The sequence below is a fragment of the Symphalangus syndactylus genome, chromosome 15 (genome assembly GCF_028878055.3).
Source record: "Symphalangus syndactylus isolate Jambi chromosome 15, NHGRI_mSymSyn1-v2.1_pri, whole genome shotgun sequence".
NCBI classification, from domain to species: domain Eukaryota; kingdom Metazoa; phylum Chordata; class Mammalia; order Primates; family Hylobatidae; genus Symphalangus; species Symphalangus syndactylus.
Genome location: NC_072437.2, coordinates 6,389,015 through 6,411,214, shown reverse-complemented (window position 1 = coordinate 6,411,214; position 22,200 = coordinate 6,389,015). Strand labels below are relative to the sequence as shown.

Sequence of the window (22,200 nt, the reverse complement as noted above, 5' to 3'; positions counted from 1 at the left end):
TACTCTGCTCAATTTCCCTGTGAACACAGAACCGCCCCCAAAACAGTTAATTAAGTTTAAAAAAGCAGCCAGTGGTCCCTATCCATCTTTCTCAGCAAGGCCTTCCCCAGGGAGAGAGCAGCACACAGAGCCGGGTCAGGGTCCTGGCCCCACCCACCGGCTGCTGTGTCTCCAGCTGAGCGGGCAGCAGCCCAGAGAGCAGCCAGGACAGAGGTGCCTTGGATGCGGGGCTGTTCCACGCCGGCTGCAGAGAGGAGACAAAGTCATCGGGCAGATGAGCTGGGACGCAGAGGCCACAAGGAAGGAAGCCCAGCCTCGGCCCTCTCCTCCTGCAACCCTGGAGAAATGTGAAAGCTTGAGACGGACGGTGACTTTGTTTGCTCCGAAAATCCTTCCAAGAGGACTGTCTCCTGCACAAACACAAAATTCCCAGAGGTTGTAGCGGGAGGCTGGAATTTCTAGCCCAGTCAGATTTCACGGTGCAACTGGAAGGCTCCAAGGGGGAAACACGCAGGTGTCTCTCGGGCGGATGGTGGACCCGGGGGTTTGCTGTGATCCATTTGCAGGGCTGTGCTATTTTCTGAATACGTCACAGATGTGCTTGAACGCCCGGTTTATAAGCAGAGCTCAGTGACCCCCAGGCGCCCAGATCACCGCAGATGCCTCGATGTCACAGGTGGTGCCCCCGCTGGCATCTGACGCTGGCATCTCCCCCGGCATCTGACGCTGGCATCCCCCTCCGGCATCTGACGCTGGCATCCCCCCCGGCATCTGACACTGGCATCTCCCTCGCTGGCATCTGACACTGGCATGTCCCCCGCTGGCCCTGCGTCGGGGGAGGGTCAGAGAGCACAACTCTGCATAATAAAGTGATTTAACAAAGACTTTCCAACAGTGGCCGTTCCAGAAAGAAGCAAGAAAGGTTTAATTGTGTTTCCCCCATTTCTGTGACTCATTTGCTGGCCTCCCCCGTGGGCCGCTGCTGGGACACTTGCTGTCCGGACACAGGACTGTTCCTGGGAATCACAGAGCAGAGGGACTCACGGAGCCACACGGCTACCCCGCCTTCCTGAAAATGGTCACTGTGACATCTTACGATGAAATGGCGGCTCCTGAGACTGGAGTTGTGGGCTTTTTTTTTTTCTTCTTCTTCTTCTTTTGAGACAGAGTTTCACGCTTGTTGCCCAGGCTGGAGTGCAATGGCGCGATCTCAGCTCACAGCAACCTCTGCCTCCCGAGTTCAAGCAATTCTCCTGCCTCAGCCTCCGGAGTAGCTGGGATTACAGGTGTGCGCCACCACGCCTGGCTAATTTTGTATTTTTACTAGAGATGGGGTTTCACCATGTTGGTCAGGCTGGTCTTGAACTCCCAACCTCAGGTGATCCACCTGCCTTGGCCTCCCAAAGTGCTGGGATCACAGGCGGGAGCCACCGTGCTCAGCCTGGAGTTGAGGTTTGAAAGGTTGGCTGGAGTCCGGCAGGGCCGCTGCTCCCTGTCACGGCCACGTTTTGGGCAGCGTTGGGGTCGACTGCAACAGTGAAGCGAGCAGGGCAGCACCCGAAGCACCCGCCCGGGACCAGCGGGCGTTGGGGAGCACTGACCCTGCCTCCTCCCTTTTAGACAACAGCTCGCATTTGCCTTCCCTAAAGGGCAAATTCCCGGGAGACTGACACCGCTCGGTTCAGGATCCTCACGTTCTGGACAGTGAGAGTCAGGCTTGGAGGACGCTGGGCTTGGCCACAGGTACGCAGCCTCGGGCGTTAATTATGAGATTCCACCAGCCGTGAGATCAACCTGCGGCGTTGTTATTTGCAGCTTTGTGGAGATGCAGCGTCTGAGTCCTGATCGTCATGGTGGTTACACCATCTACCCTGTGATGAAGTTGCACCGACTGTCACAATGGCCCATCAACAGGCAACTGGAGCAACAGCACACGCTTCGCACCTGGGATCATTCCTCAGCCTCGGAAGGAAGGAGGTTCTGATAACACAAGCGACCCGGAGGACGTCACGCGGCACGACATCAGCCTCAGAAAGACCAGCAGGGCAGAGCTCACTCCCATGAGCCACAGGGAATGGCCCGTGTCGGAGACAGAGTGCCGTGGGGCTGCCGGCGGGGAAGAGGCGGACGGGAGCGCGTGAATAAACCTCTAGCCAGGGGACAGAGGTTCCGTTCTGCAAGATGAAAGGAGCTCTAGAGATGGGTGGTGGTGACCGTTGTACAATATTATGAATATATTTAATACTGTATCACTGAATTGGACATTTTAAATGGTTAAAATGGTAAATTTCATGATGTCTCTATTTTACCACATAAAAAACTGGAAAAAATAGCATTGAATACACACAGAGAGAGACACACACAAAAACACGTGCCTGTGAACTGGTGAAATCTGGATAACGTCTGTGGACTGCACAAACGTTGGCGTCCTGGTTGACGTTGCACCAGCTGCACACGGCGGTGCCTGGGGAAGCTGGGAGAAGGGAGCACGGCCTTCCGTTCGGGGGAGCCGGGAGAGGGGAGCACAGCCTTCCATTCGGGGGAGCCGGGAGAAGGGAGCACAGCCTTTCGTTAGGGGAAGCTGGGAGAAGGGAGCACGGCCTTCCGTTAGGGGAAGCCGGGAGAGGGGGGCACAGCCTTCCGTTCGGGGGAGCCGGGAGAGGGGAGCATGGCCTTCCGTTTTCAGGGAAAGGTGGGAATTCACCCCTTGCCACTCCTGTGTACTGTTTTGGTGCCTTCCTATAAATCTATAACCATTTCAAAATTAAATCAGTTAAAAATAAAAGGCAAGAAAGAGGAAAAGCTGCACCTCCCAATAAAACCAAACTTGAATCCGAGGCAAACGACGAGGCCGCACTCTGCCTGCTGCTCAGAGGCCCTTGTGACGGAGACCCAGGTGACGGTGGGTATCCCAGAATAGAAGAGCCGGGGAACTCGCGGACGTGCAGGCGGGAGCGGCCCAGTCACCAAGCCTCATCTCCCGGGCAGCACGTGGGAAACCCCGCCTTTCTGCCGGGACGCCAAGGTCCGCAGGAGCAGCGCGCTGGGGCCCTTGTGCTCTGGGGCTGCGAGGACAGTCATTAGTTCTGCAGTAATCACAGCGGCCTTCCCTTTCCACAGCAAGTGTGGGTTCCCCAGCCAGTGCTTTCCTAGGAAGCAGAGTTAATTAAGTGTGAGGCACAATTAGCACAGGTCCCTCGGGGCAGGGCCATCCCCAGGACCTCTTGGCTCCACTCCTTAATTTCCATCCGGGCCTCACCCCGTCCCCCCCGGCAAGCTGGGCTCACGGTCAGCATCATGAATGAACCCTTTGCTGGCCATGGGAGTGTGCACAGCCCACAATCTCGGCAGATGGCAACCCTGACCCAGTGAAGCGCAGACGACGAGGGTTCCCAGAGGACGAGGGTTCCCGGAGGGCAAGGGTTCCCGGAGGACACCAGGCCATCCAGTCCCACAGCCCAAATCTGCCCTGAACCTGCGGGCACGGAGCCTCCATCCGACCCACCCAGTTGCCTCTGCTGAAGTCTCCTGGCAGTTCTCACAAGGAACCTATTTTGGGGATTTGTCCAGGATGCCAGCCTCCAGGTGTAAAAATAACCATTACCACCACCACTTTACGATGCACCAGCTCCATCGAGTGGCACACACACCATTCCAGCACGCTTCACAAACCCACCCAGATGGGAAAACTGAGGCCTGCAGAGAACGTTGGCAGCAATCCGATGAGGGAGCTGGCTCCGAGCCTGGGGGCCTGTGCTGGGACTCTGCACTCAGACACACACTGTGTGTCCCAGCTGGGGACCCAGGAAGCACTCCCACGTCCCAGGGCCGCTGTGCCGCAACCTCTACACTCAGACACTCACCCTCCCGCGTCCCAGGGCCACTGTGCCACAACCCTACACTCAGACACTCACTGTCGTCCCAGCTGAGGACCCACCCAGGAAACCCTCCCACATCCCAAGGCCGGGCCACGGTGCCCCTTGCTTGTGGCCTTTGCAGCTGCTCTGTGTCACGGACCAGGGCTCAGGGTGACCCCACAGGAGCTGGTGCAGGCTTGGGCTCGGGTAGACTGACCCCCACTGCTCCCTCTCTTATAGGCAAGCCTGGAGCGGCTGTTGCCGGGCAGCTGGGCACCGTGCGTCCGTGAGCAGCTGTGAACACAAGGGTCTGGGACATGGGCCCCATCACTGGAACCCCCAGTCTTGCGTGGGGAGGTGGGACAAGCTCCTCCCACTGGACAGGACCGGGGTGAGCCCCTGGCCACTTCCGACAACGGACACGGGAGACCAGCACGTTCTTTCAGCTAAGACCCTTCTTGGCGCCACGTGCCAGGGAGCAGCCCGCCCAGCCGACCATGGGGAAGCGAGGGTCCCCGAGGGCTGACCCTGGCTCGGCCCTTCCCCACCCGTGTTTTCTCTTGGCCCTCAGTGACGCGTGCCTGTCCTTTCCCTCCGTGTTTGTTTTCATGGTTGCCTCAGTTGTGCATGACAAAGGGCGGCAGCAGCCAAAGGGAAAACCCAAAATCCATGACAGAGCCCACGCTCACTCCGAGCACAAGCAGGAGAACACGCTCAACCCAAAATCCATGACAGAGCCCGCGGCCACTCCAACCACGAGCGGGCGAACACGCACAATCTGCTCATCGTTATTCCCTGTCAAGGCTGAAGCCCGATCTACGTCTTTAGCCACAGTCGGAGCGGAGCCCGTCTCGAAGCCCCATAGTGTCCCAGGGCTCTGGTTTCCAGGGCTGTGCCGAGGGTCTCACCTGCACTTCCGAGTCGGCGTCCACGTGCTGCAGCTGGAACCAGGTGTCCCTGTTGTGGTACTTCTGCAAGTCCTCCTTCTGGATGGCCACCTTCCCTGCAACACAAGCAGAGAAGACTTCACCACGGGCACAGGCCCCAGAGCCAGGACGCCTGCGAGCAGAAGCCAGCCCATCATCACCGCAGCTTATTTCCAACAGTTTAATTCAGAATGGGGCACCGGCTGGGTGCGGGGCTCATGCCTGGAATCCCCATGCTTGGGAGGCCCGGGGGGAGGGTCGCTTGAGACCAGCCTGGGTGATATGGTGAAACCTTGTCTCTACAAAAAAATAAAAGAATGAGCCAGCATGGCATGGTGGCACTGTGTCTCTAAAAATTGATATTAAAAAGTCAAAATAATCAGGTGCAGGGGTAAGTCTCCGCTGTCTCCCTTCCAGTAAGGCATTCCAGACGCTTCGCTGTGAAGGCGTGAACGTCCGCTCCATCGGCAATGCGCACCTCACTTTCACTGTGGTCTGTGGCCAGTTCTCATGGCAGGAGGTGCCTCAGAGATTGCTGGGTGCACAAGAGCTCCGTTCTCACAAATAAACATCTCACACCTCACACACCACCAAGGCAGCAGCATCACGCCGCAAGAGAGACACGTGTGCACCCGTACGAGCTACAGCCTGAAACACACGTGTGCCTAGAGTTTGCTTTCCGTGTGTGTGGACACACACACGTGTGTGCATGCATGTGGGTGCTCAGGTTATTCACAGGCAGGACTGACAGCTAGAATGAGCTGCCACCTTCCCACGCGACGTGGGTTGGTCTGAATCTGTGCCTTTAAAGTGTAATGAATGAGCCGCCTTCTGGGACCCTGGAGAGCCTGAAAGTGTAGATTCCTGGCCTTCTCCAGACGGAGGAGAACAGAAGCTCTGGTGTGAGCTGGAATCTGCACCACCACAGGTCCCTGGGCATTTGTGTGGGCCCCAAAGTCTGGGGACGTCCACTCTAAACAGTTTCCTGTGCCTTAAACAGGCTTAGTACTTTGGCGCTACACTTCCAATGAAAATACATATCAGAATATATTTGTACAATATACGTTTACCTAGTATGGATTTATGTGTGTAAATTCGCATCTGTAATCATTATTATCTGCTTGTACGTTCATCTCATTCCAGAAAAATTCCCGCGGCGGGGCAAACGCGTGCCCATCCCATCCCCGGCAGGACAGGGCTTGTCAGGAGCTGGGCACTGAGCCATCTCCCATCCTGCGTCCCTTCACGGCACCACCACGTCAACCCTGCCAGTGGCCTCCGCACACTGTGGACCACGCCACCCACCACGGTGAGCACCCACGCAGCACGTGCACCTCTGTTGACAGACGCACGTGAACTCCTAGGGAGTCGCACACACATGTGATGACTGAGCCCATCGAGTGAGGAAGGAAATGTTGGCAGACACCTCACGTCTTCGTTCTGCACCCAGAGACACACACGGCCCTCCTTAAGGATCCTGGTCCAGTCACTGAAGCAAGAAACTCTGGTCCCTGCAGACCCCGGTTCCCCCGCAGCGTCCGCAGCCGCAGGGTCTGAGCACATTGTGCATGACCCGGGCTCCCGGGAGCGGCCTGGGCCTCCTACCCGGCCACCCTGCCTCACGCCAGGACAGCGCAGCCCAGCCCCAGTTCTCTCCTCCAAGGAAGATCCTTTTATATTTCCGTGTCTCAAAAAACTTCCGCAGACTCCCATCGGAACAACCCCGGCCTGGCGTCCAGCAGCCGCACGCTTCGGCCTGACTCTCTGTCCAGCCTCAGTAAATTCGGGAACACTCTGCCGCCAGCCTCTCACAGGTGCCATCTCAGTCGGTCCTGCAGTGACCCTGGAGGGGCAGGTCCCACCCTGCACGCCCCACAGACGAGCAGGCCGGGGCTGCAGGGAGAGGGAGCTTCCGTCCCTGCCTTCCTGCCAGCGTTCCTTCCTCTGTTAGTGTCCCCACCCTGCGAGGTCCCAGGGCGCGTCTTCCCTCAGGAGCTCCTCCGCCCAGCGGGCTCATGCCAGCGAGACCCCTCAGCCTGACTGGTCCGTTCCGTGACTGATCTCAGAGCCCGTGGGCCTTGGCCACCAGGCCCCTCCCTTGTCTACAAACTCGGAGGGTCTGAGACACACCCAGCTCAGCACTAGCCCCAGACCCTGTGGGACAGCGCAGGATCGGCCACATGATGGGGCACCACGTGGCCACAGGACATGGTGGGAAGTGCAGAAGGTGGAAAGAGGCACAAAGACGCTTTCCAAGTGCCCAAAGGACAGAGGCGGAATCAGGACAGTTGGCCTCCAGTGCCGCTGACACCTGCCATGCACGTCAGCACCTTCATCTCGTGTCCCCAGGGGTGCCGGCTGCACCTCACACCGTCCACTCTGCAAAGCAAAGCAGCCCTGGGAACAGCCCTGGAAGAAGCCCCTTCCCAGCTCCGGGACCCCTGCTCACAGCCAAGGCTGGAGCCCCTTCCCAGCAAACTACAGCTCCGGGACCCCCAGCTCACAGCCAGGGCCGGCCAGTTCCACAGCTACCCGGACGTAGATACAGCACACAGGCACTCATGGGTTCGTACGATCAGCCTGGTGACCTCATCGGCTCAGCTCCTGCCACACAGACATACACAGACCATCTGGAGCTGCACGGGACGACGCCGAAACCACCACTGAGGGCAGGCGAGAGCCGAGTCAAGAACCAAGGGGGCCGGCACAGAAAACAGGCCCCCGCACATGAGGGAGAAGGAACACCAGGGAGGCTCAGAGAGAAACCCAGTGACACACCACGTGGACTCCCTCCAATGGCCTCTAATGGCGCAGACCACGAGGGTGGACGACAGCCAGGACACCTCCTCCTGGCCCGCCTCACTCGCTGGGCCCCACCCCACCCTCCCACCCGCAGCCCTGGGCGGGCGCCTTTGAATCCAAGGGTCCCGAGGGGGGGCTCTGTCCTCTCCTCTGAAGACTGCTGCATGGCTCTTGCAAAACCTCCCCTTTCCCCCACAACACGAACCTCAGTTTTGAGTCTCACAGGAATAAAGCCACGTGAAAGCAAAAACTTCTTAAAACTGAGTTGGGCAATATATTTCAGTGAAAAGGGATAAATCTGCAGACTCCAAGACGCCTTCAGCTGGACAGGAGGGTCAGTTTTGAAGTCTGAAGTTTTAAATACTTGCAATGTCACTGTGTCTTCACATTTTTATAAGCCGAAACTGGGACAGGAGAAGTCACATATTTACGTGGATAAGAATCTTGTAACTGGCACATGATTACATGTCTTTATTTTTACAAGTACTTCATTTAATTTTTTAATAGGTAACACAGAAACAGAACAAAATCCACAACATTAAAAAGGATTTAAAATCCCTTCAAGAAGGGATCCCTGCCCCTGCCACCTCATTCCTGACGTGGGGTCACTTCTGTCACCAGCCCCCAACCTCTCCTTCTAGAAGCCAGCCACATTCAACAACGGGGACACGTGGACATTTGAAGCGTGAGTGTTCGTATCTCCAGATGCTGACCTGAGAAAATGCCTGATCTAAAAGCCTCGGCGTCTATTTAAATTTCTCTGATGTGCCTAATCCACAGGGTTGTCCCCATCTACTTGAGTCACACCAAAAAGTTTGCCGAACACTCTGGGCCTCCCTTTCTCACTTGGGCAAAGGCGGCTGCCTTCTCACCACGAGAGCCGGAAGGGTCACTTTCTTCTGCTGCATCTGTGCTGGCCAGGCCCGTCCAGAAAAGAGGAGCCAGGGGTCTGGAGGGCATCAGACGGGGGACCAGCTGCAGAGGGACCAGAAAAAGGGGAAACAGCCACAGGACACAACTGAGCAAGAGCTGCCCGAGACAGGGAATGCGGCTGAGATGCGTGCGCCTCCCTCTGACCCCACCTGTGTCCCAGCCAGGGCCACGAGGAAAAAATAAAGGCCATGCAGATCCCAAAGGAAGAAATAAAAGCCTTTATTCATAGAATGTACAAAAAAAAATCTACCAGCAAAGCTAATAGAACTAACTGGTGTGTTTAGCAAGAACAGAGAACACAAAGTCAGTGCAGAGATGTCGACTGCGTTTGACACACAAGCAATGACCGTGAAAATTAAACAAAAACAGCACCTTTCACAAAATTACGCTTTTAGGTTTGTGCTTTTGGTGGACTACCTTAGAAATTTTTAACCACTCCATTAAACACATAAAACACAAGGAAATAAACGTTTTTAAGTGTGCAAACTGTGTAGGCTGAAAACACATCACAAAACACTGATGAGAGAAATTGGAAAGACCCAAGCGTGTGGAAAGATATGCCATGTCCATGGATTTAAAGGCTCAGTTTTGTTAAGATATTAATTCTCCCCAAATTAATCTATAGATTAATGTAATCCCAGTGAAAATTCCTGTGGGACTATTTTGGAAATTGAGAAGCTCATTCAAAAGTATATATGACAAGTTGAAGCATCTAGAATAGCAAAACAAGTTTAGGAACACATTTGATGGTCCTTACACTACAACGTAAGACCTGCTATGAAGCTATAGTGATCAAGACTGCATGGTATTGGCATGAGGACAGGTGGATCAATACGACGCAGGGCAGGCGAGCCCCAAATTGGGGCTTAGCCTCAGAGGGTCTGTAGCTTCACTCAGGAAAGAACTTGAGAACGAGGTGGTGGTAGAAGAAAACGGTTTTATGGAGGCGGCAGTGACAGCTCTGAAACTGCTCCCGCACAGCAGGACTCCCCACAGGCGGGGTGTTGAGAGTCTCAGCCGTTCCTGCAGAGCAGGGTTCCCCATAGGCGGGGTGTTGAGAGTGGCACCTCCAGGCACTCCTGCAGTCTTATTTATCCTCACTTTAACTATATGTCAATTAAGGGACAGATTATGCAGACATTTCTAGAAAAAGGGTGGTAATTTCCGAGTCACGGGGTCGTTCCTATGGAAAGAGGTGGTAACCTCCAGGTGTTGCCATGGCAATGGTAAGCTGACATGGCACACTGGCAAGTGTGTCTGATGGAAAGCTGCTTCCACCCATCCCTGTCTCAGCTAGTCCTCAATTTGGTTCGGGGTCCGAGCCCTGCCTCCAGAGTCCAGTCCCGCCTCCTACCTCAGATGGAACAGAATACAGAGGCCACAAACAGACCCACACAGTGCAGCCAACTCAGCTGTAAATGTGCCAAAGTCATCAATGGAGGATGGGTCGTCTTTCAACCAAGGGCGCTGGAACGAATGGATGTCTACATGGAAAAAACAGAATCCCAACCCTTTTCTTTGTGCCATAAGTGAAAATTAGCTTGAAACAGATCATGGAACTAAATGTAAACGCTGAAAGCACACACTTTCCAGGAGAAAATTGCCACAACCGTGGGATAGGCAAGACTTTCTTAGACATGACACCACACGTACAAATCATACAAGAAAAAAATGTGATAGACTGGACCATCGAAATCAAAAACTTCTGTTCTTCAAAGACAATGGTAAGAAAATGAAATACAAGCCACAAACTGGAAGAAAATATTTGCAAAGCACACTTGTGATGGACTCATATCCAGAATATACAGGGAACGTTAAAAAGTAACAAGAAAACAACCCAATTAAAAGGGCAAAAGATTTGAACAATGTACCAAAGAAGGAATGGAGGCGTCACTAAGCCCATGAAAAGGTCCTCAACGCCACTCTTCACGGACACGCAATAAAAGCCACAGTGAGACAGTGCACACCTATGGGAGTGCAAATAGGAATAAAAACTAGAGAATAAAAACTCACGGTCCTAAGGGCCGGGCAGGATGCGAACCACCTGCTGCTCTCACTCCTTGCTGGAGAGAAGGCAGACTGGGCGGCCACCTGGAGACACGGTTGGGTAGTTTCTAATGAAAGTAAACACACACCCAACAGCGGGCCCAGCAACCTCACTCCCACGTATTTATCTCAGAGTAAGAAACAGAAACATTGTCCACACAAAGACCTATCCAAGAACGTTTATGGTGACTTTATTCATAATTCCTGAGGATTAGACACAATCCAGCGGCTGCTGAGGTGCGTCCGTATGATGGAAACCCATGGGCTGTGGAAGGGGGCGACCTGGCTCACAGCCGCACAGCGCGGGACCGGCGGTGGCAGAGGGCACGGTCCCTCCAGGGTTTGACTCACGTGGCCTCCTGGAAAAGGCAAAACTGTGGGAACAGGCCGCAGAGCAGTGGCTGCCAGGGGCTGTGGGCCAGGGTAGGCAATCCACCCCAAAGGGGCCCAAAGGAGTGTTCTGGGCTGTGGGAACGTATCTTAGTTGTGGTGTCTACACAGCTGCACACACTGGTGAAGGCTACACCTAACGGTGAATTTTACCATATGTCAATTGCAGACCACCTGATTTATACACAAAGAATGGAGGTCTCGGCAGGGCGCAGTGGCTCATGCCTGTAATCCCAGCACTTTGGGAGGCCGAGGCGGGTGGATCATGAGGTCAGGAGATAGAGACCACCTTGGCTAACACGGTGAAACCCCGTCTCTACTAAAAATACAAAAAATTAGCCGGGCGTGGTGGCGGGCGCCTGTAGTCCCAGCTACTCGGGAGGCTGAGGCAGGAGAATGGCATGAACATGGGAGGTGGAGCTTGCAGTGAGCCGAGATCGCGCCACTGCACTCCAGCCTGGGCGACAGAGCGAGACTCCGTCTCAAAAAAAAAAAAAAAAGAATGGAGGTCTCACTGCACCCCCCACCCCATTGGGAAGCCTCAGAGAGTCTCTAGGGGCTGGAGGGGCAAATGGAGGGGGACGTGGTGTTACCAGAGCCGGCGCCCAGAGGAAGGTGGAGGCCTAGCGGGAAGAGGAGGGAGGCGCCAGGATGGGGGGTGAAGACCCCGATGCTGCTGTGACTGACAGCACCGAGCCGGGCCTCAAGCATTTCCGCGGTTCACGCATCCGAGCTGCGGGGAGTCATAGATTCCGGTCTGTGCTCCATGGGGGCAGCGCCCGGCAGCCGGGTCCGGGCAGAGGCCGCCTCCCTGCGCCTGGAATCCTGAAGGATCCTGCGCCCCGTGTGTCCCACAGGTCACGCCCCTGCGGCTGGGAGCCCGGCTTGACTGACAGTTCCCGCCGGCAGCCGCGCGCTGTGGGCCACGACCCGGGGACAGAGGAGGCTACGGTCACGCCGCCCGGGTCCCGCGGACACCGGACACTTCTTCCTTCTGTTCGTGCTGCGGCGGGAGCTGACTGCAGCCGGTGGAGGCGCCGGGGTGGGCTGCGGAGGGCTGAGGGCGGGGCTTTATTTCCCCAAGTCTCACTTGCCGGGGCGCCGTATGCCGGCACGACTTCAGCTGCGTTTGGTGGTTTCTATCGCCACCGCCCTCCCCCTCTAGGCTGAAGGTGCCCTCCCGTCCCCAACCCACACCCCCGACCCCATAGGGATGCGCCCCCATCCTTCTGGCACCTGCCAGTGCACCCTTCACTCCTGGACCTGAACTTGCAACTGAGCACAGCTGTGGCTGCCCCAAGGGAGACTTGCTGGCAGGTGGGGTTTCCTCAGGGCGTGGGTGGCTGCTAGAAACAAGAGAACCAGGAGGACCACGCGGCCAGGAAGCCAGTGGCCACCGCGTACTTCCACCCAGAAACGCGTTCCCCAGAATCTGGTGTTTCATGCCGGGTAACAACATAATTACCATCATAAAGATAAATCATTACCGGAGATCCAGACTGCCACCCATTTTCTTTTCTTCTTCTTTTTTTTTTTTTTTTTTGAGACGATGTCTCACTCTGTCGCCCAGGCTGGAGTGCAGCGGCGCGATCTCGGCTCACTGCAAGCTCCGCCTCCCGGGTTCACGCCATTCTCCTGCCTCAGCCTCCCAAGTAGCTGGGGCTGCAGGCGCCCGCCACCACGTCCAGCTATTTTTTTTGTATTTTTAGTAGAGACGGGGTTTCACCATGTTGGCCAGGATGGTCTCGATCTCCTGACCTCGTGATCCGCCCGCCTCAGCCTCCCAAAGTGCTGGGATTACAGGCGTGAGCCACTGCGCCCGGCCAGCCATTTTCATGGCTGCAAAAGCCACAGTGAAACATCTAAGTCCAGTCACCATAATCGTAAAGCCACCAAGAACCACTAGCAGACGACGTCAACAGAATGATCAATAAACATCTTACTTGGTTATTTTCAGAGCATATAACTCCAGAACTAACTTGATCAGCTTCTTTTATTAAAATCTGCAAAACGTTTTTAAAATTTCTTTTTCCTTAGGGTTGTCGCTCAAAAAATGTCTCATATACCTTCGAGAATGAATCAAATCCCTGTGGATTCTCGCGTATAAACTGAGCTGGTGATGAGGCCTGACACACGGTCACACTTCAATTCGCGCGTGGTGCCCAGCACAGGCTGAGCCCCGCCAGATACACCATTAGCCTCCGCTGAATAATCTGGATTCCACACCTCCCTTTCTTCCGGGAACACCCTTGGAGCAAGGCCCCTGGCAGGGGCTGAGAACACAGGAGCGAGACACAGGCCTGCCCTGCAGGACCATGGGCTCCGGGAAGCTCTGCAGTGGACACAGCACAACAGGCAAAGAACCACAACCAACGAGTGGGGCAGGGGAGGCAGGTCATGGAGGGCAGCCCACCCATGCCGCAGGGTCGGAAGCCATCTCCTGCAGCAGGCCCCAGTCCTGGAGGCGGGCATGGCAGGATGTGGGGATGGAGGAGGTGCCACCTCAGGAGGGGGTGCAGAGCGGCTGAGCCCGGAGGCAGGAGGGAGAACTGCCAGCCACTAGCCCTGGAGCCGATGCTCTGGTCAGAGGGAGAGAGGAAGAGGGAACCCTTCCACAGCACCCGGCTTGAACGCGACATGAAGCTATTGGCCTGAACCTGAGGGCCTCCCAGACAGACACTGAGCAGGGGGGTGCAGGGGTCACACTGGACCCTCAAGACCATCTCATCGACAAGGCTCCACGAGGCCCAGCACAGCAAGACCCTGAAGGGGGGCCAGGTGCCCACCGCACTCAGGAGCACAAACACCTTCTGCGATCGCATTTCAGGGCCAGGGTGTCCGCTGTGGAAGCACCCAGCACAGCGTTCCCACTCAAAATGAAGTCAAATGTCAATTATCTGAGATCCATGTGACCCATTCCATGTATTTTCTAAACAAACTCTGGAGACTTCCATGAAAAGCACAGCAGTTTCTAAGAATAATCACTTGGGTACAGTGAACAACAGTCCCACAAATGTCCAGGTCCCGACCCCTGCAATGGTGAGGGGGCACTGGCCGTATCAATGCCAGGTGAGGCTCTGCCCAGCCCCGAGGGCCTCTGGGTTCACAGCTGCCACCAGCCAAGCCCGTCTCAACGCCAGGCAGAGAGCAAGACCGGTCAGGATGGGCGTCTCTCTCCTTGTTTCTGTCAGGGCACTTGCCGTGGAGGCCCGGGACATGGCAGAGTGCAGACACGAGCCTACGCATTACCTGCTAGCCTGTTTCTCTCATGCCCCCTTCTCTCTCTCTCAACGTCGTGCTGACACACACTAGCTGCCGGCCGCCCAGTGGGGACAGGCTGGGTTTTAGGACACTCAAGCTCTGAGGTGGACCTTTGGCCGTGCCTCTCACTTCTGTGTGCCAAGCACTGGGAATGGATCAGATCACAGATCCTGGTCCACAGCTCACAAACAGAGGAACAGGGACGATGAAGAAAGCCCACAGCTGAGGGACACAGGTGAGCGCTGGGGAAAGGGGGGCAGCCGGCGTGGGGTGGAGCGGCCGTGATGCGGTGTGAGGAGCCAGTGTGAGCAGTGAGCGTCAGACGGACGCAGCCCCCTGCCCCTGCACAGCACCCTTGTGGCCTCGCTGGCCTCCTGCACCCCCGGGCCCTCAGGCTGCCTGGGGCCAAGCTGGGGGTCCCCCTGGGGGACTCCTCCTCCTGCCCTGTCCCACTCAGCATCCCGGCAGCCATGGAGACGAGGAGCCTGCACCACCTGGGGTCTGGGTTCAGGCTGTGGCAGCCGGTACACACTGGCTCTCCAGCCGCCCGTCCTGGGCGTGAGCTCAGGTGCCGCAGGACCCCTCCTCCCTTCCTGGCTCTCCCAGCATCACGGTGGGAATTAGCCTGATACCTCAGCCTCCCACACCTGCTACGTGAGGTCTGCTCCTGACGGGGTCCTCTGGCTGCATTTAGGAACAAGGAGCTCCCCAAGTAACCTGAAGTCCACTCTGCCGAGAGGCCCCACAACTTACAGGATGCCGCCTCCCTATGATCCCAGGCAGTACTGCCCATGAGCTTTCTCCAGGAGCAGCCCCACCCCTGCTGCAAACACACCATCTCCTGGAAGTAACAGTATTGCCCTGAAAACCAGGGGGAAACTGAAGCCACATGCCCCCACCCCCACCCGCCCTTTCTGTGCCCACACTGTGGGGACTAAAGTTGTAACAGGGACAGCCAGGATGTGGTGAGGAGGGAGGGCCCCACATCCATGCAAAGGTCCCCCCGCAGATGCCCCGGGGAGAAGCCCTGGGAAGTTGTCTGAAGGGGGTCGGGGACGCTGCGCTCTTGCCTTGAGGGGCCACGGAAGCCTCGACTGGCAGCGCTCACTGACCTGAGCCTGGTGTGATGCTCCAGCAGGGACCACAGATGCCAGGCCAGATCCCAAGAGCGGATCAGGAGGAACACCCAGGGCTGCTGTGACCCCGAGGCCTGCTGTGACCCCCAAGGGCTGCAGCGACTGCTCAGCACCATCCAGCCAGGCTCCAGACTGAAATGCTAATACTCCCCTGGTACAGAACAGGCGGAAAAGGGGAAGTAAACGCTCATTCATCACCCACCTATGATGGAATCCCTCCGGAAAACGTCTCTATCGAAAATGTAGAAGGACAGGTGACGAAAGCTCCGAGGAATTTCACAGTAAAAGTCTTCTCCGTAAAAGGGGCTAGAGAGACAAAGAAAAGTGCCAGTTAGAACACAGGTCATGCTCGCGCCTCACCCCCGGGGCACATACGTGTGGTCTTAGTTTTAAACGTGCCGTGAGAACGCCCTGCACTGTGTGGCATGCATGAGACATGAACCTGCAGCTCCCTGTGGGGTGAAGGGCCTCGTAGCTGCTGCCCGGCCTCCACCTCGAGCCTTTGCGCTGCACAGATGAACTTCTGTAGCTGGGCCGCCTGGCAGTCCAGGAAGCTCAGAGACCTCCACAGAGACCATGGCCACTGCCAGAATGACTTCCATGGTACATGCTCAGGTCTAGGTGCAGCCTCAGGGCCATTGTGATGTTTTGAAGGTACCTGGTTTGGGGCAGGCGGTGGCTCCCTTTATGCATTAAACATAAAACACAGCACTCCAGTGCCTTGCACCGCTCCTTTTATCCAGAGATCCAGTACAAAGTCCTGACTGCCCAGCCACCCTCGCTCCTGGGGGAGAGACACCCGCTGCTGACTGTACTTAGAGTCCTCGCTCCTGGGGGAGAGGCCCCCGCTGCTGACTGTGCTTACAGAGTGCACGGCTCAGGCCGCCCACGCGTGAGTCACCCGGAGATGCAGCCACCCCACAGATGGAGACTTGAAATAACCGCGACCCCAATAAAGAAGCAGAAGCCAGTGGGCTTTGCCATTCAGCAAACCTCCCTGTTGTCCTGGGCTGGCACGGGTGGGGTTAGGTTCCTCCCCACGCCGGACCTGTTGGCAATTACCGCAGTGCACGCACAGCTACCACCAACTCAGAACTTAAAACAAGCCCACTTTCACGCACATTTTTGCTAAGGTCCAAAACAGGAAAGATGTAAGTTATTCAAGGAGGAACCATTCTGATAGAAAGCAAAGGAAGGTCAACGGTGCTGGGCCAGGGGGGCGTCCACACAGTCACCAACGGCACAGGCCCCACCCCAGCCACACACAGAAATGAGCTCAGACCCCGCACCCATGTGTAAGGGCGTAAGGGTTAGAGCTACCAGCCTCTGAGAAGAAAATGAGAATGAACCTGCACCCTAGAGTCTGGTAAAGATGTCTTAGTTCTGTCACCAAAAGCACAAGTGCCAGAAGAAAAATAAATGGAAAATCAAACTTCATCAAAATTAAAAACATTAAAAACTTTTTTGCATTAAAAGCATTATTTAAAAAGTGAAAAGGGCCAGCGCGGTGGCTCATGCCTGTCCCAGCACTTTTGGAGGCTGAGACTGGCGAATCACCTAAGATCAGGGGTTCGAGACCAGCCTGGCCAACATGGCAAATCCCCGTCTCTACTAAAAATACAAAAAATTAGCAGGGCATGGTGGTGGGCGCCTGTAGTCCCAGCTGCTCGGGAGGCTGAGGCAGGAGAATCGTTTGAACCCGGGAGGCAGAGGTTGCAATGAGCCAAGATTGCACAACTGCACTCCAGCCTGGGTGACAAGAGTGAAACCCAGTCTCAAAAAAATAATAAAAATTAAAAAAAAAGTGAAAAGACAGACTAGAAAAAATATTAGTAAGTCAGTTATCTGATAAAGGACTTGTATCCAGAATATATAAAGAACTCTTATAACTCAATAAATGATGACAAATAATTCAGTTTAAAGGGGCAAAAGATTTGAACACACATATCACCAAAGAAGACAAATGGCCAACAATGTATTAAAAATGCTCCATGTCATTAGCCCTTGAGAAAATGCAATTAAACCAGGAGATACGGCACAGGCATAGGCCCAAACCTGGGGCGGTGACCGTTGCTGCCCGGAGCCCAGGTGGGAGGGGCCCAGAGTCCAGGTGGGAGGGGTCCGGAGTCCAGGCCCCACCCCTTCCCTCTGCAGCGGCCTTAATGACAGGCATTTCATTTGGATTTCACTGATTTCATTATTTTTATAACTGGGTCAGAGACTAGGTAACGTTTACTCAGAAAACCATTTTTTGTCATAAAACAATCTTCCAAGAGAAGCCTAAAATGCCTACATTGTTTTAAGCATTTTAGAAACACAGCAGTATCCATTTACACACAAAAGAAACATCACTTTATCTTTCAATGAAGGCAGAATGCTCAGGGACTTCCGCCAATTTCCATTGTAGCAGCATCCTGGTTAATGAAGGCCCATTAGAAAGTCACCTTTCCTTTAAACACATTCTCTCTTTGGTCGTTGATGCAGGCGAGCCATCCTCTGATCTCCTGGGTCTACGTGGGCACCGACGAGATCTGATGTCAGGGACCCCCAGGGGTGTGTGTGCCCATAGGCATGTGTGTGTGGGTGTGTGCACATGTGTGCCCATGGGTGTGTGTGCCCAGAGGCATATGTGTGTGCGTGTGTGCATGTGTGTGTCCATGGGTGTGTGTGCCCACAGGCATATGTGTGTGTGTGCGCCTGCATGTGCCCGTACGTGTGTGCCCACAGGCACGTGTTTGTGTGTGCATGTGTGTGCCCGTATATGTGTCGCCACAGGCACGTGTGCGTGTTCGTGTGCATGTGTGCCCGTGGGTGCATATGCCCACAGGCAAGTGTGCATGGGTGTGTGCATGTGTGTGCCCACGGGTGTGTGTGCCCACAGGCACATGTGCATGGGTGTGTGCATGCATGTGCCCATACGTGTGTGCCCACAGGCATGTGTGCATGTTCGCGTGTGCATGCATGTGCCCTGGAGCACTTGGGTGCACATGTACACAAAGGCACCACAGATGCGCCCCTCACAATGCGCTGCTTTCATAACAAGGCGCAGGGGTCGTGACCCCGCCTCCACCCTGTGTAAAGTCACAGCTGCAGGATCTCGGGGCAGGACGCACACTCCCCAGGCAGCGCCCCGCGGCCTCCTGGAGAAGCTTGGTGCTCTGCAGACAGCGCCCCCACTGGCAGGCAGGAAAAACCACCATCAACCTCAAAGCCAAAAGGGACACCAGATGCGCATTTTAATATTCACGCAAGGCCTCAGGTGACGAGCTACTCACAGGACAAGCGTTAACAATTAACAGTAATCCAGCCATCCCATTACTGGGCACATACCCAAAGGACTATAAATCATGCTGCTATAAAGACACATGCACATGTATGTTTACTGTGGCACTATTCACAATAGCAAATACTTGGAACCAACCCAAATGTCCAACAATGATAGACTGGATTAAGAAAATGTGGCACATATACACCATGGAATACTATGCAGCCATAAAAAATGATAAGTTCATGTCCTTTGTAGGGACATGGATGAAACTGGAAACCACCATTCTCAGTAAACTATCGCAAGGACAAAAAACCAAACACTGCATGTTCTCACTCATAGGTGGGAATTGAACAATGAGAACACATGGACACAGGAAGGGGAACATCACACTCTGGGGACTGTTGTGGGGTGGGGGGAGGGGGGAGGGACAGCATTAGGAGATATACCTAATGCTAAATGACGAGTTAATGGGTGCAGCAAACCAACACGGCACATGGATACATATGTAACAAACCTGCACATTGTGCACATGTACCCTAAAACCTGAAGTATAATAAAATAAAAAACAATTAATAGTAATCCACAAAACATGTGGGATTTTTACAATGACAAAATGGCCTCTTCTGTACATCCCAGAACAACTTTCAGGGCCACTGAGGCCTAAGCGACGGCAGGAAGCCGTGGTGCTTGAATGTGCGGAAGCAGCCTGGACTTGGCGTTTCCAGCCCCGCTCGCTCCCGGCAGAGCCCCAAGAACCAAGGGCTGGAGGCTTCACTTCCTGCTCCAGAGTGGCAGGTGCCCAGGCTGTCCTGGCTGCGGTGCATCTCACACAAGAAGCCCAGCGGGAGCATGCACAGCTCCAGGCCTCGCGGCAAATGCGTAGCCAAAAGGCGTAAATCCAGCTTCATTCACGGCGGAGGAACCTCAGAACCACAGGCACCGATAGCCGAGCTGCCAGAGAATGGAACGGACACCCTCCATTGGCACAAACTCCAGCAGCCGGCTTGTCAGGAAGCTGCGGCGGCTTCAGAGCAACCCAGGCCTCGGGGTTCACCTGGCCACCTGGCCGTGAGACGGCATCACCGTTTCCCGAGAGCCCTCCACCCCCGCACAGGCACTGAGGACCCCACCACATGGGCCTGTGCCTGCCTCGCAGGAAGGCGGGGAGGAGGAAGTGGGTCGGGCTGGATTGCATGTCTGATGTGTGTCCGATGCGTGTCCAGTGCGTGTCCAATGCATGTCCGGTGAGTGTCCGCTGTGTCCGATGTGTGTCTGATGCGTGTCCACTGAATGTTCGGTGCGTGTCTGATGTGTGTCTGATGCATGTCTGATGCATATTCGGTGCGTGTCCGGTGCGTGGTGAGGGGCGGTGAGAGAGGATGCCAGCGTTGAGCACACCCCACACACGGGCGCCGCGCACCTGGCATTTAACCCTGCACACTTCCTCACCACCCCGATGCACAGGGTGGGAAACCGAGGCACTCCGACATCTGATGAAACAAAACTAACCCCAGACTCAGGCCATGCTGTGTTGCTATAAACCACTTTTACATTTAGAAAGAGGCACGTCCAGTCTGTGGTGATAATTTTATGGAGTTCGTATGTTTTCTTGTAGCTTCCTCTTTCTGCTATTTTTATCTCTTTTTACTGAATGGATTTCTGGTTTATTTATGACTTTTAAGCACCTCAATTTCCACGGACAGGTGTCAGCACCACCAGAAGCCTCACGGGACCCTCCCAGGTGCCCAGCCAGCAGCCTCTGCCCCGGGCCTCCCCCCACCGAGCCCCCCCACTGCCAAGCAGAGTCTCAGTGAGAGGAGCCACTTGTGCAGAGCCTTTGGCAGAGCAACTGAACACCCCGCTACCGGGCAGCCCCCAGGCACGCCGCGCTCTCAGCCCTGCTGCCCAAGCCCTGCCGCACTATCCCTGGGGAGCAAGACTTCTTCCAGCCTCCACCCAGGAATTTCTCCAGCAACGGCTTTAGAACCTTGCTCCTGAATCGCAGCAGGGGAGGCAGCGCTTTGGGGCCCTCTGTCAGGCTGCTCCCCCTGCTAAGAGGAGCTGTTGTCCACGGGAACCACGGGGTCCCCCCTCCTGAAGAAGAGGAACGTCACACTCACATTTCCATTTCACACATTTGCAGCTGAGAACCCTGGAGCCAGAACGGGCTCCAGCACAGGCAATGGGCGAGCGTTTTGCATCTCTGATGTCATTTATCCTAGTGGTTCCAATTGCCTATTTTAGTGTTTTTCTCCTTATTTCATATAACTTTTTAAACTTAAAGTAATAAAGTTGTTACTAACTTTGTTTCCTGCAGGTCACCTCAAGTCTTTCAGGAAACCAGGCAGGACATCTGCAGGCGGCCGGCCAGCCTTATCAACGGAGCCCTGAGCCACCAACCACCATGACCAAGCTTCATTTCCACGAGCCGGACGAGCCCAAGAGGGGAGAGTGGCTGGACTCCGGATGCAAAGTCCACACGGTGCAGAGCAGGGGGCAGGGCTGCCTGGGCAGAGAGATTTAGACCAGGAGGCCACTAGGGAGGCTGCCCAGAGGAGGAGGCATCACAGGGCAGTGGGGTCCGGAGAGGCGGCAGTGCTACAGGCCTTGCACTCATTTTAATGAAGGCTCTGCAGGATTTCAAGGAAAGCTGGAGCCGGTCTCTGTGCCAGAATAGAGGGTTCGTTCAGCTTCTTAGACCAATGATTTATTTAGGGAATAAGAAGGGTGATTCCAGGGACAGTGGAGGCCCCCACAGGAAGGAAACCTCTCCCCGCAATGACTGTGCACAGAGCCGGCCTGACGCCCAGGGCCACAGTGCCATAGCCAGGGAGCCCTGAAGAAACTCCTGGAAGAATGTAAAACCCCCAGCTCAAGGAGGAGACTGGAGGCGGTTCCCCACCTTCTGGGGGCAGTTAACAACCTCTGAGAACGAACCCATGGCTAAAACCCATAAAACCTCTGCCAACCACACCCACACCTGGAAGGGGCACCTCTGGCCGGGGCGCTCAGCGAGAGGACCCAGAACAATGGCTTCCCTGGGGCACGGGCTCGGCCTGCAGGCTGGAGAGCTGCCATCCTAGCACACACTGGGTAGATGCGGGTGTTTCCAATGTGCTGAAGAGGGCAGGGCCTGGCTGAGGCCCTGGGAGGCCGGAGTCCTGGAGGTCAGTGGGGGGTGGTGATTTCCCAGGTCACTTCCCCAGGTGTGCGTTTTCTTCACTTTCCTGTCCTATTCATTCATTTTAGCACGGAGGCCAGAACCAGCCGAGTGAAGCCCCTGCCTGACCACTCAGGGGGTGTGACGACGGGGACGAGGGCCGGGAACATCAGTCAGCTCCTAGAATGGCAGGTTTGTACCTGGAAATGGGGCACCAGAGTGACATCCCCCCAAGACCCCCGAGATGCCATGAGCCCCACGGAGACCACGCGCCCGGCAGGGGCCAGCTCCAGGTGCTGCTGCTGCAGCGAGGCCATCACCACCATCCACGCATCCAGCAGGGAGAGCGGATTTCTCGGGCGTGAAGCTCACAGCTCGCATCGTCTGCACACCTGCCTGATGACCTCTCCCGAACCTGGAT

General features: G+C 55.5%; 1 protein-coding gene across 1 annotated transcript in view; it reads right to left on the bottom strand.

The window, feature by feature from the left end:
* RASA3 (RAS p21 protein activator 3) overlaps nucleotides 1-22,200 on the bottom strand; it is a 137,132-nt gene that overhangs the window by 47,579 nt on the left and 67,353 nt on the right. Inside the window, exons 3-4 of the mRNA XM_055245009.2 lie at nucleotides 15,554-15,657; nucleotides 4,766-4,860 (exon numbers count right to left, since the gene is read on the bottom strand). Of these exons, the coding sequence (XP_055100984.1) occupies nucleotides 4,766-4,860; nucleotides 15,554-15,657 (199 nt within the window). The remainder of the gene's footprint in view (nucleotides 1-4,765; nucleotides 4,861-15,553; nucleotides 15,658-22,200) is intronic.